Here is a 15,214-nt window from a genome sequence, read left to right on the forward strand (position 1 = left end):
GATCGTTATACAAAATGAGAATTTTCAATTTATCTAATGATGAGTTTAACGATACGACATAATAAAATTTGAATAACAATCAAAACAAACATTTTCTTTAAACTACCAATACAATATGAAACGTACAATATGAAACATACAATACAATATAATACAATGGGTAACAAACATCCAAACAAAGTATAGATATACACAATCAATTATTGAAACTTTTTGCGAATTGACACCATTGTTACTAAATTAAACAATAAATCGATCAGATACATGCATGTATTCTAGATCAACTCCATCATTTGGAAAATAAAAGAAAATAATTATTTGAATTTAAAATTACAAAAGCAAACCATTTTGTTTTTGTTTTTACCATCAAGCTGTAGATGTAAAGTTGAAGTTGGCACATGCTGTTTGACCAAATAAGAGCGAACAAGTAAATCCCAACCTTTTGTTAGCAATGTCGAATTTGCAAAAGGTTGTCTGTAATAGACACTAATAGACCTATAGGTTGTAGGTGGATATACAAAGTCAAGTACAAATCAACAGGACAAATAGAGAGGTTTGAAGCTAGATTGGTTGCTAAGGGATATAACCAAAAAGAGGAATAGACTATAAAGAAACATTTTCATTAGTAATTAAAATGATTTCAATAAGGTTTATAGTGTCTATTGTTGCTGCAAAGCATTGGAATATACATTAGATGAATGTCTTCAATGCATTTCTGCAAGGTGATCTTGATGAAGAAATTTACATGCAATTTCCTCAAGGATTTGCCAGTCGTGTTAGATTGACAAAGTCCATGCATGTGTGATCTTAAACAAGCCCCAAAACAGTGGAACCATAAGTTGACTAAATTAAAGCTCTCATTAATATCAAATTCAAACAGAGTCAACATGATTTTTCATTGTTCATCAACAAGTCAGAAGAAGGAAATATTGTTGTACTTGTGTTTGTAGATGACATGTTGATAACTGGGAGTAGTCTCAAGTTGATAGAAGAGAAAAAAGGAACTGCAATAGGTTTTTAAGATGAAGGACTTTGGTGAGCTAAAATACTTCGTAGATATTGAGTTTTTTAGGTCAGCAGAGGGTATACTAATCCACCAAAGAAAATATGCATTAGAGCTAGCTTATAGTAGAAGTTGGTCTTTTAGCAGCTAAACCTGCAGGTACCCCCATTGATTCCAATGTTAAACTTACATATATCGAAACAGTATGATGAGCATGTTACGAAAGGATCAATCAGACCCCTGGTGGATCAGGCAATGTATCATAAATTGATTAGCAAGTTGCTATATTTCAATACGATCAGACCAAATATAACCTTCAACCCTCAAACTCTGAGTCAATTTCTGCAGCAACCCAAGAAGTCTCACATGGATCGCTGCAAATTCTGTATATCATGAGAGGACAAAACACTTTGAGATCGACTGTCATTTCATAAGGGAAAGACTGCAACAAAGCTTAATCAGAATAAACTATCTACCTACTCAAGAACAGTCGGATGATGTGTTAACTTAAGTACAACATGACTATATATCTACCGACCAAGCTAGGAGTCCTTAACATTTTTACCCCACCTAGCTTGAAGGGGGATGTTGTGATATGTAATGTTGTTATTTGAGAGTGTAGCCTAAAGGTGGTAGTTAGGATAGGTTGGTTAGTTATAACAACTTGTAAGAAAATTAGTTACATTCAGTTAGTTACAAATAATGAGGCAGAGTGAGTCTATAAATATCAACCTTTTCTCTTGTACATGTAGCCTTTTGATCTCAATCAATACAATTGCTCTTGTAGCTTCTTCTCTATTCTTCAAAGCTGAGATTCAGCACTTACCTTCTGGATGTAAACAAATCAACGTGGAACATTAATTGCAAATCTTATTTAAATTATCATTCACTTGTAATATTTTGATAGTAGGCGTGCAATTCTAATTACTATTAGCAAGGATACAACAAATATCTGAAAAACGTTAAAGTAGTAGCACTATTCAATATATTAATTATTGAAACGGTAAAGATGGATCTTGAGCCTAACTCAACCCAAAAGCTAGCTTATGAGGGAGAATTGTTCAAGTTCATATGAGTAGACCAAATTTTCATCCATTTTCCGACGTAGGAATTCTTAACAGAGACTTTTTTTCTACTTGACACCAATGGGACTACATTCATCAACCAAACAAAGTCGAATACATGATTTATTCTTGATAACTCCATCCTTTGAAAATAAAAGAAACATTTATTTGAATCTAAAATTACATAAAAGCACATCCCTTATTATACCATCAAGGTTTGGATGTAAAGTTGAAGTTGGCACATGTTGTTTGACCAAATAAGAGTGAAGAAGTAAAACCCAACTTTTTGTTAGCAATGTCAAATTGCAAAAGGTTGTTTTCAATTTGATGTGCTCCAATGACTATAGAAGTTGTTGGTTCAAATTCAACTCCTCCATCCACAAATCCAAGACAGAGCACATCATTATTCACCGCCACCATAGAGTTCGCTCCCCAAATAGTCCATGATGTAGTAGCATTTTTGTTTCCCAACACTAGCTCAATAGGTGGAACACCAGGGCCAACACGAGTACTTCCCAAGCTCGTTCTATTATAGCACACTTTAAAAGGTGCCACGCGTTTCACCCTTGGAACCTTAGCAAGCGATTTCACAAATGCCTTTGTTAAAGCATTGTAAATCGAAGTCTCCAATTTCGTGTAAGGATCAACCGTACTAATTTTTGTTCCACCTTTGCCATCTTTGGTTATGTTCAACAATGTGGTGTTTATTGGTACAACATTACCATTTATTTTGATTGATGTCACTCCAATAAAATAATCCATCGAAGGCTCCCCTTCAAAATATGACCCCGATGTACTAACAGGGTTCTTCAGAAGTGGAGTGTAAACAAGTCTCTTTGAGACATCCATTCCAGGAAGAAATACATAAGGACTATCACCAAAGAAGATAACACCACGAGAGGTTGTGGATGAAGTCAAGCATATAGCGAATTTTCGAGGTACACTAAAAGCATTAGCTAATTGAGTAGGAAATCCTACATAACCATTCCCAAGTCCAAGAATCCCTTTAACTCCCTTTGCTAGTCCTTCAAGAAGAGAATGAGGAGCACAATCAAAAACTACTCCATTTGTTGAAAAGTATTTTCGAGGATTCGAGCCATCGGTCGATTGAAGTGAAACGACATCTTGAGCAAGTTCACCACCCATGCTAGTACGAATAAAGGGATTATAAGGAATATGTGAACAAGTGTTATTGTTGCACCCTGGTGAAGGAGAACCTACACATGATTCAACACATGCACCCGATAAAGAACGTTTACAAGGGATGGAACCACAAGGGACAGGTTTATAAGATGAACTAACATAACCTTTTTCACAATCAACCCATAAAAATCGTTGACCAAGATCGATCGAAAGTTTGACTGGGACAAGGGGTGTTCTTTGGTTAATGGTTGTGACAAATTGTTTAGTGGATGCATCTTTCATTACTGGAAGAAGAAAAGCTCGAGGTCGCGGAGGCGTTTTCGCGAAGGAGAGGGAAAATAAGAGGATCAAAGAAAGAAACAAGGATATAAAATTTATTTTGATAACCATTGTTACGTTATTGATGAAGTGAGTAGAATTTGGAGATGTAGCATCTTGATTTATAGCGATGTAAAGCTTATTTAATACTATGATTCTTGATTATACAAGTTGCCCATTAAGAATTCTAGGATCTATGATCATTGACTATATATAATTACGTAATAGATATTATATTGCCTGCCAGTTCATAATTTCGTCCAAATGAAGAAAATAAAGAAATGGAAGAAGCATTCTACTATTATTATTATTATGTTCATATCAATTAGTACTACAATCGCTTTTCGAATTTCTCCCTTGGTTATTTAATTATCATATTGTTCAAAGAATACAAGATGCATCAGTCAATATAATGAGACATAGGGTAAGTTTGGTAGGATGGAAAATGTTTTTGTAGAAAATATTTTTCTAGAAAATAAGTTGGTTTCTAACTTATTTTTCTCGTTGACTAGTGAGTGGAAAATATTTTTTAATGTATGATTGGTGAATGAAAAATATTTTTAACAAAATTATATTTTATATTTGTCTAGAGTACAAAATACTTTTTAGGAAAATAGATTCTACCCTAAAAGTCAACCTCAATAATTGATTGGACATCTGCCTCCGACACCCAATTTGGAACCTGACCCCTACTCCTGATACGGGACTCGACATTTAAACTAGAACCCGATCATGACCATGAACCGAATCAGGACACGATCCCAATACCTAACCCGAATCAGGACACGATCCCGACACCCGAGCTTGAACCCGATCCGAGACCCAACCCCGACTTCCAACCTCAACATCCAACTCAAGATCCAACTTTTGCAATGCAATCCAACCCTAACACCCAACACTCGATTCTGAGTGCTCTCGAAGAGAAAATTGTGATGGAAAAAACGACCTTGACTTAAGACATGAGAACTAAACATGACCCAACCTCGACACTTGACCCGATACCTAACCCCACTCAGAGACCCGACCCCGACACTCGACCTAAAATTCGACTTCTAATTCTAACTCGAGATCCAACCCCGATTCAGTTCGAAACTCGAGAGTTGTATCCCAAATCGAGGTCAAGAGTCAAGTTTTGAATTGAGAATCATGAGTCAGATCTAGAATTAGTATTGAGAATTGATATCTGAGACTTAAGTTAGGATGGAAAGTTGATGTGGGAGGTTCAAAATGATTTTGGAAAATCTTTTTCTTACTTTTCTAAGGGAAGTTATTTTTCTTAAATTTGATGAAAATAAGTTGATTTGGAAAATATTTTCCAAAATATTTAAGCCAACCAACTAAATATGAGAAAATTGAAAAATATTTTCTGAAAAACATTTTCCTTTATACCGAAACACACCCTTAGTGGTAACATCCAAAGTCGTCACAGATAACTTTCAGATATGGAGGAACTTGCCACGGCCTAAAGGTCGCCACTAATAGCATTTCGTGGCGACTTTCGGGGTTTTTAGCAACTTTAGTCGCCAGAAAAAAAACCGGATTTCTTGTAGTGTTGGGTGAACACCTTCCAGTCCTCGACCCTACTTTGATAGATTTTATCGTTCTCCATCATTACATAATGTCGCACATCAACAATCTGAAAGATAAACTTACAAGTAAGGTAAGGTACAACGTAGAACTACTATCAAAATAGGTAGGGCAAACGATAATATAAGATAATTAAAAATAAGTAAAGACAAATGAGAAGAAAAAATTAATATAAAAATGCGATCACACTAAATCGATCGTTATACAAAATGAGAATTTTCAATTTATCTAATGATGAGTTTAACGATACGACATAATAAAATTTGAATAACAATCAAAACAAACATTTTCTTTAAACTACCAATACAATATGAAACGTACAATATGAAACATACAATACAATATAATACAATGGGTAACAAACATCCAAACAAAGTATAGATATACACAATCAATTATTGAAACTTTTTGCGAATTGACACCATTGTTACTAAATTAAACAATAAATCGATCAGATACATGCATGTATTCTAGATCAACTCCATCATTTGGAAAATAAAAGAAAATAATTATTTGAATTTAAAATTACAAAAGCAAACCATTTTGTTTTTGTTTTTACCATCAAGCTGTAGATGTAAAGTTGAAGTTGGCACATGCTGTTTGACCAAATAAGAGCGAACAAGTAAATCCCAACCTTTTGTTAGCAATGTCGAATTTGCAAAAGGTTGTCTGTAATAGACACTAATAGACCTATAGGTTGTAGGTGGATATACAAAGTCAAGTACAAATCAACAGGACAAATAGAGAGGTTTGAAGCTAGATTGGTTGCTAAGGGATATAACCAAAAAGAGGAATAGACTATAAAGAAACATTTTCATTAGTAATTAAAATGATTTCAATAAGGTTTATAGTGTCTATTGTTGCTGCAAAGCATTGGAATATACATTAGATGAATGTCTTCAATGCATTTCTGCAAGGTGATCTTGATGAAGAAATTTACATGCAATTTCCTCAAGGATTTGCCAGTCGTGTTAGATTGACAAAGTCCATGCATGTGTGATCTTAAACAAGCCCCAAAACAGTGGAACCATAAGTTGACTAAATTAAAGCTCTCATTAATATCAAATTCAAACAGAGTCAACATGATTTTTCATTGTTCATCAACAAGTCAGAAGAAGGAAATATTGTTGTACTTGTGTTTGTAGATGACATGTTGATAACTGGGAGTAGTCTCAAGTTGATAGAAGAGAAAAAAGGAACTGCAATAGGTTTTTAAGATGAAGGACTTTGGTGAGCTAAAATACTTCGTAGATATTGAGTTTTTTAGGTCAGCAGAGGGTATACTAATCCACCAAAGAAAATATGCATTAGAGCTAGCTTATAGTAGAAGTTGGTCTTTTAGCAGCTAAACCTGCAGGTACCCCCATTGATTCCAATGTTAAACTTACATATATCGAAACAGTATGATGAGCATGTTACGAAAGGATCAATCAGACCCCTGGTGGATCAGGCAATGTATCATAAATTGATTAGCAAGTTGCTATATTTCAATACGATCAGACCAAATATAACCTTCAACCCTCAAACTCTGAGTCAATTTCTGCAGCAACCCAAGAAGTCTCACATGGATCGCTGCAAATTCTGTATATCATGAGAGGACAAAACACTTTGAGATCGACTGTCATTTCATAAGGGAAAGACTGCAACAAAGCTTAATCAGAATAAACTATCTACCTACTCAAGAACAGTCGGATGATGTGTTAACTTAAGTACAACATGACTATATATCTACCGACCAAGCTAGGAGTCCTTAACATTTTTACCCCACCTAGCTTGAAGGGGGATGTTGTGATATGTAATGTTGTTATTTGAGAGTGTAGCCTAAAGGTGGTAGTTAGGATAGGTTGGTTAGTTATAACAACTTGTAAGAAAATTAGTTACATTCAGTTAGTTACAAATAATGAGGCAGAGTGAGTCTATAAATATCAACCTTTTCTCTTGTACATGTAGCCTTTTGATCTCAATCAATACAATTGCTCTTGTAGCTTCTTCTCTATTCTTCAAAGCTGAGATTCAGCACTTACCTTCTGGATGTAAACAAATCAACGTGGAACATTAATTGCAAATCTTATTTAAATTATCATTCACTTGTAATATTTTGATAGTAGGCGTGCAATTCTAATTACTATTAGCAAGGATACAACAAATATCTGAAAAACGTTAAAGTAGTAGCACTATTCAATATATTAATTATTGAAACGGTAAAGATGGATCTTGAGCCTAACTCAACCCAAAAGCTAGCTTATGAGGGAGAATTGTTCAAGTTCATATGAGTAGACCAAATTTTCATCCATTTTCCGACGTAGGAATTCTTAACAGAGACTTTTTTTCTACTTGACACCAATGGGACTACATTCATCAACCAAACAAAGTCGAATACATGATTTATTCTTGATAACTCCATCCTTTGAAAATAAAAGAAACATTTATTTGAATCTAAAATTACATAAAAGCACATCCCTTATTATACCATCAAGGTTTGGATGTAAAGTTGAAGTTGGCACATGTTGTTTGACCAAATAAGAGTGAAGAAGTAAAACCCAACTTTTTGTTAGCAATGTCAAATTGCAAAAGGTTGTTTTCAATTTGATGTGCTCCAATGACTATAGAAGTTGTTGGTTCAAATTCAACTCCTCCATCCACAAATCCAAGACAGAGCACATCATTATTCACCGCCACCATAGAGTTCGCTCCCCAAATAGTCCATGATGTAGTAGCATTTTTGTTTCCCAACACTAGCTCAATAGGTGGAACACCAGGGCCAACACGAGTACTTCCCAAGCTCGTTCTATTATAGCACACTTTAAAAGGTGCCACGCGTTTCACCCTTGGAACCTTAGCAAGCGATTTCACAAATGCCTTTGTTAAAGCATTGTAAATCGAAGTCTCCAATTTCGTGTAAGGATCAACCGTACTAATTTTTGTTCCACCTTTGCCATCTTTGGTTATGTTCAACAATGTGGTGTTTATTGGTACAACATTACCATTTATTTTGATTGATGTCACTCCAATAAAATAATCCATCGAAGGCTCCCCTTCAAAATATGACCCCGATGTACTAACAGGGTTCTTCAGAAGTGGAGTGTAAACAAGTCTCTTTGAGACATCCATTCCAGGAAGAAATACATAAGGACTATCACCAAAGAAGATAACACCACGAGAGGTTGTGGATGAAGTCAAGCATATAGCGAATTTTCGAGGTACACTAAAAGCATTAGCTAATTGAGTAGGAAATCCTACATAACCATTCCCAAGTCCAAGAATCCCTTTAACACCCTTTGCTAGCCCTTCAAGAAGAGAATGAGGAGCACAATCAAAAACTACTCCATTTGTTGAAAAGTATTTTCGAGGATTCGAGCCATCAGTTGATTGAAGTGAAACGACATCTTGAGCAAGTTCACCACCCGTGCTAGTACGAATAAAGGGATTATAAGGAATATGTGAACAAGTGTTATTGTTGCACCCTGGTGAAGGAGGACCTACACATGATTCAACACATGCACCCGATAAAGAACGTTTACAAGGGATAGAACCACAAGGGACAGGTTTATAAGATGAACTAACATAACCTTTTTCACAATCAACCCATAAAAATCGTTGACCAAGATCGATCGTAAGTTTGACTGGAACTAGGGGAGTTCTTTGGTTAATGGTTGTGACAAATTGTTTAGTGGATGCATCTTTTGTTACTGGAAGAAGAAAAGCTCGAGGTCGCGGAGGTGTTTTAGCTAAGGAGAGGGAAAATAAAAAGATCAAAGAAAGAAAAAAGAATAGAGAATTTATTTTGGTAACCATTGTTATGTTATTGATGAAGTGAGTTGAATTTGGAGATGTAGTATCTTGATTTATAGTGATGTAAAGCTTATTTAATATGATTCTTGATGATTTATGACATGACGTTATTTTATTAGCCAAAGGACAAAACGAAAGGTGAAAGAAAGCATAAATCTTTATAATATATTGTTCATTTTGATTGAAGTATATACAAGTTGTCATGTAAGAATTCAAGGATCTATGAACATTGACTATAGATACACATAATTAATAGATATTGCCTGCCAGTTAATGATTTCGTCCAAATGAAGAAAGAAAAGGGATGGTGGAAGCATTATCCTATTATTATTATTATTATGTCAAAGACAATTGGTGAAGAACCGCATTTGATGGAGTTATATATTCATATTAATTAGTATATGGTATATACAATTGTTTTTTAAGTTTCTCCTTAGGTTATTTATTAGTCAATATAAAGAGACATAGAATTTAGGGGCGGACCCAGGTGGGTTTCTGGGTTCACCCAATTTTCTCGATAAAAAATTATATTATATTATATATATAAAGTAATTCTGTATTGACCCTCACGTCCATGGTTTTAATTCCATTGTGAACATTTCTTCATTTAGCTTTAGTTAAAAAGTTTCTTGTAACGGAACAAATCCCCTAAATGAAAATTCTAGATCCACTTGTTATGAATCAAGTCCAGCCCAATGTAGATACTAATGTCATACAAGTTGTTATTGGGCTGACAAGAGCTATTGGGCCGAGAACGAGCAATAGGGCCAGGTCAATTTGGGATTCGAATTGAGTAGTGGGCATGAAACGGTTCCAACAAAAAGGATAGTGATATGTGATTTAGGGATTATGCAAATTGTTAAAAAAAGAGCCTGTTTCCTCTCATCTCCCTTCTTAGGGCCCGTTTGGCCATGCGATATGGTATCATGATATGGAATCATGAGATGAAATTGAAGGTTTGTTTGGACATGCGATATGAAATTTTTGTGTTGTATATTTTCTCATAAACATAAAAATCTCATAAGTTGTAAAACTATTAAAATAACCCCAATTGTTTATTCAATCTTATCAAATAAACAAAAAATTATAACATCGCATAATAAATTATTACAAAGTTATTTGTTTTCCACTTAAGTAATTGTTTCATCTAACTTTAATTTAATAAAGAAAAATTGAACATAAATTGTAGTGTACTAGTCTTTAATATAATCCTCCCACATAGTACGGACAATTTCCTCACGTTGAACTTGCGTAGTCCTTTGTATGGAGATAAAACTCATTTTGTGTTTCGGAAACCAGCATCAACAACATAATATTTATCTACCAAAAAACATTTTATAAAGAATTACTAAAAGCATATATGACGCAAATGAGACAGCTTTGTGTAAATAAATAATATTTATTCTAAGGATGTAATTTAAAGTTACCATGTGGCGGAAATGGAAATTGTAACGTTGGTTCAACAAGTGCATTCTCAAGTACTTTACTATCATGTGCAGTACCTTCCCAACCAGCAACAAAAAGGTAAATCGCATATCAAAATCACAAGCACATAAGACATTTTGTGATGTTCTTCCTTTGCGATTACGATATGCTTGTTGCACCGCTTTAGGAACCTTCCCTTCTATATATGTTCCATCAATCGCACCAACACAATCCTACCAAATAAAAGATACATCAATATTAGTTTAGTGAACATAAAATAAATTGGAAGCATTAAAGAATGCACTTCATAAAATTGTAAGAGTAATAAAAATAGTGCTTCCAAGACAATGCAAAGTCATAAAATAAATATTATCTCTTTAAACAAAGTTGATAGGAAATATGTAACTAAATACTAATAACTTACACATAAAATATAAATGTTCACTTATTAAGGCAATAAAATAAATTTATTAATGTGATTGAAATTTTACCTTAAACCAAGGCCAAAATCGAGTATTATGTCGAATTTTGGAATGTACACCAGTCATATTTTTTGGTTGTATAAATGTTGTTGCCATCTTGCTAATTGCCTCGGCAACTATTTTAACATGCCGGTTAATTGTTTCAAGTGAATGTTGAAAAGTTTCACAATCGTGAGGTGTGAGTTAAAGTGACTATATGTTGGTGAGAATAATAAATTTTATGTCAGTGAGAATAATAAATTTTAAAAAGTAGGGTAAAGGGACGAATTTACCCCCGAACTTTAATAAATGGTACGCCTATGCCCTCCGTTATACTTTGTGTCCACATAAGTCCCTGCCGTCCAATTATCGGTACACACATGCCCCTCTCACTAACGGCCCCCTCATTTTGGACACGTGTCTTAATCCTAATCAATTACCCGTTTGACCATTCTTTTTAACCCATATACTAAAAATCCGTCCCATAAACCCAATTGAGCTAATTTTACTATAAGAAAATTCCACCATTAACCTTTTTTATTTAATCATTAGCTCCATTTTTCCACCATTTTTAATCTTTCTTGAACTTCTTCCTCTTCAAAATTGAGCTAATTTTTCATGTATTTAAAGATCCCCTTTTAAGCAGTAGAAGGAAGCTAAGCAACAATATCAATGTCAAAAACAATAGAAATTCCACCTGGGTTTACAAAAATTTTGTGCAAAAGAATCAGTGTTGATGATAGTTACATGCAAGATGATAAGAGGAAAGTTGGGTCTGTTAATGAACTTTCTGGTAAAAGGTGCAGTTTAAGAGAAAGAGTTGCCCCAAATCTCTATATTCCTGTCCAGTTCCAGCCCCGTCCACGTACTCGGAAACAGAGATCAGATGGTGAGCTAGCTACCTACCTACTTTTGCTTTTATAATTTTCTATCTAACTTCATGAGCAACATTCCCTGTTTGGGGGTTTCCTTCTATGGCATCCGTATTGGGGTCTCTGTAGTTGCATTTTGTTGTTCATGAGGAGCATTCTAATTTGATTCAAAATAATGGAGAGGCTGGCAGCAAAAGAGGTTGGGTAGGTATTGGGTTTATGGGGCGGGTTTTTAGTATATGGGTTAAAAAGAATGGTCAAAATGGTAACTGATTAGGATTAAGACACGTGTCCAAAATTAGGGGACGTTAGTGAGAGGGGCATGCGTGTAATGATAATTGGACGGCAGGGGCTTATGTGGACGCAAAGTATAACGGAGGGCATAGACATACCATTTATTAAAGTTCGGGGGTAAATTCGTCCCTTTTCCCTAAAAAGTAATGATGTGATTATAAATTTTATTTACATATGAAACAAATGGTTAGTAGATATAAATGTGGGGTTGTTTTAACAAAATATAAACTCATGGATTAATTATTGTATTAAATGGTGATTCCATATCATGGTTTTTGGAGAATATGGTATCACCTCTCATGATATGGAATCATGAGATGGAATCAGCGTAAAATCGCATGTCCAAACGCTGATTCCATCTCACGATACCATATCGTGATATGGTATCGCATGGCCAAACACCTACTTAGTCTAAGCTCTTTATCCCCTTCTATCTATCACTGTAATTTCTGATCTTCTTCCCCTTTGATTAACTTTTCTCAGTTTCGTTGTAAGGGTGTTAGTCATTTCCATTTCTCAATTGTATTTTGTGTTCTTCAGCGATTATAATACATATTTCCTTTTTGTGTGGTAACTTGAGTTGTTACATTGGTGCTTTCATTGAGAGTGCTCTAATGGTGGGTTTAGATCGATTCACTGGCACGGGTAATCCAGATGACTGGATCTTTCTGGCCGAACAATACTTCACTTACCTTGGCTTCCCGGAGAATGTCTGGCTACCTCTTCCTTTCTTCTGTCTCGATGGTGAAGCACTTAACTGGTTCCGTTAGATGTATCGCAACAAACAATTTTGGGATTGGAAACATTTCAAGGAAAAGTTATCTTTGTGCTTTCGAGCACGAACCACCCCAGAGTCTGCAGTCGCACAATCGCAAATCACGACTATTCTTACTTTGCGACAGAAGGTGCAGGACAATTTTTCAGTTATGTCTAAGCAACTTGACAACACCCATATCTCAACTTCCAGTATTTCCAATATCACGGGCTTATCACCAACAATAATTCAAGAGGCTTCCATAGAAGATGCAATTGACAGTGCTACTACGAGGGTTAGCGAAGAGATTGCCTCTGCTTTGGGTGATGGACAATCAAGCATTGCACATAATTTTGAGGTACATCTTGAGACGTTTGACACTTTGATCGATCCAAACCTCCTTTTAGCTGGGACAGATTTGGTCATGGGAGATGAACATTCAGGCCATGCAGACCAGGTGTTTGATGAAAGTTCTCACCAGATTGAAGACTCAGTCCATGAATTTGACATGGCTTTTGACTTAGTAGCGGATAATTTAGTGGGGTTGCAAATTCCCTTGCAGGCAACTCAGGTGATAAGCAAACCTACGTGGTGCGCTGAAATTGATAATCCTAATGATAAACACTCCAGGAAATCAATTGTCGAGGAAGATGAATGTCTTGAAACTAAAACAGACATAGTGTTTGTGGAAGTCTCCAGCGAAATGAGTTCGACCTACAATGCCAATTTGAAAATATGCAGCTTGTTGTGACAGACAAATTTTTTTCTCATGAGATTTTGATTTCTGATTTTGATGAACCAATAGGAGTTGATGGATACGTCTCTCTTATCCCTCATGATGACATTGCTGCGATTTCTGAGTTTTTTCTATTCGTATTCAATCAGTCGTCATTGGCCCATTTTAGGGACCTAGCAATGTGTGAAAGTGTGACAGATGGCTTACCCACTTGTCATTGGTTTGACACTGGGCAGCATGTTTCTTCGTTCATTCCATTCGTGTTTAGGCTTACGAAGTATGGTCATCATGTATCTGCAACAGAATTTGATAAGAATGATCATCGTCCTATTATTGGGGCTCAAGGTAGCGACATCCTAATATTGGCCATTAGGTGCTCAAGTTATCATAGCAGCAAGGATAACTCAAAAATAGCTTGGGAAGGGGGCTTCTCACTATTGGTCTCTCGAGATGTTGTCGCGCTACATCCTAGCTATGGAATCAGGCAACTCAAAGATGGACCAACTATTCGACGCAATGTCGGATGAAACTTGCAAGGTATTCAATGTTATGTCCACATCGTTACTGGTTAGGGTCCTCGCTGAAACACCCAAAGAAACGGGTACTATTCAGCTATTCCACTTTAAAGACAAAACATGTTTACTGATTTCTTTTAGTGGTCAAGAATCTATAGTGTCGGCTGCACATTCCACACACGCCCTACCAATGAGGTATTTTGATGTCAACTCTCTTTATAGTGTCTTGTCTAGACAGAAAATTGATTTGGTGGCATCTAACAACATGTATGTTGAAATAATTTTCATGAAGTCCACAATAGTTCAGGATGTTTCAAATAGAGAAATACAATCGAATGATGTGAGGAATGATGTTGAACATGTAAAATTTCATGAGGGAATAAGACATGATGAATGTCTCTTTCCAGTCTATTCCGGTGAGAATCTGTTCATGCTTAAACTTGGTGGAACGGTGAAGGTTAATTGTGTATGGGATCCACGAATCAGTTCCAAAATTATGCACCGAAATGGTCTTATGGAAACCATTGACGCACACCTATTGCTGGAATTTATTGTTATTATTTCTCTATTTTTTAACTTCTTTTATGATGCTCACTTGAAAGGGAATACTCAATCTACAAAAAGGAGGATGATGACAGCAAAAGGACTTTATGCATTTCTTTATTTTTGGCTGAGTTTGTCACAGGACAATGGATGGCAAGTTCTACTTGATGTATGTGCGTTGGGAGCTAAGAACATGCCTACGTTGAGTGTAAAACCTTCATCCCAAATAGAACCACTTGGTGCATGGAGTGACAAATGCTTAACTGTTGAAGTTATAATGCAGCATCAAAAAGTGTCAACAGATCAATGTGCTTATTGGTGTTTGAAAATGATATATATTTCTCCTGATGACATCTCATTTTGGGTTGATACTCATACTAGTGTGTGTCCAATGAGTAATATAAATTTCATGTGTGGTTTTGAGTGCATTTATGTTGCAGGTATTGTGACTTTTAAATAGGCCAAAGTTGTTCAATCTACTCAACTACTGTTATCTGAGGCAATTGGTGAGGAGCATGCTATTTCCATTGTTGTTGTCTTGAACCTTGAGGACAAGGTTCTTATTGATTAGGGTAGTATTGTTATGAATCAAGTCCAGCCCAATGTAAATACTAATGTCATACAAGTTGTTATTGGGTTGACAATAGCTATTGGGCCGAGAACGAGCAATAGGACCAGGTTAATTTGGGATCCGGATTGAGTAGTGG

The 15,214-nt window shown here is 35.6% G+C and overlaps 3 protein-coding genes across 3 annotated transcripts in view; all 3 read right to left on the minus strand.

Annotated features, from left to right (window-relative positions):
• LOC125823662 (uncharacterized) overlaps window positions 1-15,214 on the minus strand; it is a 608,951-nt gene that overhangs the window by 431,117 nt on the left and 162,620 nt on the right. The window lies entirely within an intron of this gene.
• LOC125823653 (probable aspartic proteinase GIP2) lies at window positions 2,220-8,733 on the minus strand. Its single transcript, XM_049503006.1, has 2 exons — window positions 8,595-8,733; window positions 2,220-3,284 (listed from the first exon to the last, which is right to left on the minus strand). Exon 2 carries the CDS (start codon window positions 3,211-3,213, stop codon window positions 2,278-2,280), a length of 936 nt encoding a protein of 311 aa, XP_049358963.1. The 5' UTR covers window positions 3,214-3,284; window positions 8,595-8,733; the 3' UTR covers window positions 2,220-2,277.
• On the minus strand, window positions 7,539-8,910 carry LOC125823654 (probable aspartic proteinase GIP2). Its single transcript, XM_049503007.1, has one exon. It carries the CDS (start codon window positions 8,908-8,910, stop codon window positions 7,588-7,590), a length of 1,323 nt encoding a protein of 440 aa, XP_049358964.1. The 3' UTR covers window positions 7,539-7,587.

Source organism: Solanum verrucosum, unplaced genomic scaffold, assembly GCF_900185275.1.
Source record: "Solanum verrucosum unplaced genomic scaffold, falcon-dt-bn FXZP01000093.1, whole genome shotgun sequence".
NCBI lineage: Eukaryota > Viridiplantae > Streptophyta > Magnoliopsida > Solanales > Solanaceae > Solanum > Solanum verrucosum.